At 57.2% G+C, this 332-nt stretch overlaps 1 protein-coding gene across 1 annotated transcript in view; it reads right to left on the reverse strand.

Moving 5' to 3' along the window:
- Window positions 1–332, reverse strand: part of ITPR3 (inositol 1,4,5-trisphosphate receptor type 3) — a 120,267-nt gene that overhangs the window by 9,097 nt on the left and 110,838 nt on the right. The window contains 1 exon segment of the mRNA XM_015567459.1: window positions 167–277. Within this exon segment, the coding sequence (XP_015422945.1) occupies window positions 167–277 (111 nt within the window).

Consider the following 332-nt stretch of genomic DNA (forward strand, 5'->3'; position numbering starts at 1 on the left):
CCCGGAATATGTGTGCTTCTAGAGAAAGTGTACACCCGGCACATTTGCTCACACATGCACTCGTGTGCACAAATAAACATATACATGTTACACACACACACCTGCATGCATCACATGCCTGCACATGCACACATCACATCACACGCACGAGGGCTGCCCGGCCCACCTTGAGCTGCAGCACCAGGTCCATCCGGTACTTGCACAGGGGGCTGATGTCGTTGAGAATGAGCGCAGTGATGATGTCGATGCCGTTGGACTCGTGCGTCACGATGCAGGTCTGGCGGGAGCAGGGGGCACGTGGGGCCCAGGCCCTCAGTACTGCGGTGGCTCAG

Source organism: Myotis davidii, unplaced genomic scaffold (assembly GCF_000327345.1).
Source record: "Myotis davidii unplaced genomic scaffold, ASM32734v1 scaffold4, whole genome shotgun sequence".
NCBI classification, from domain to species: Eukaryota; Metazoa; Chordata; class Mammalia; order Chiroptera; family Vespertilionidae; genus Myotis; species Myotis davidii.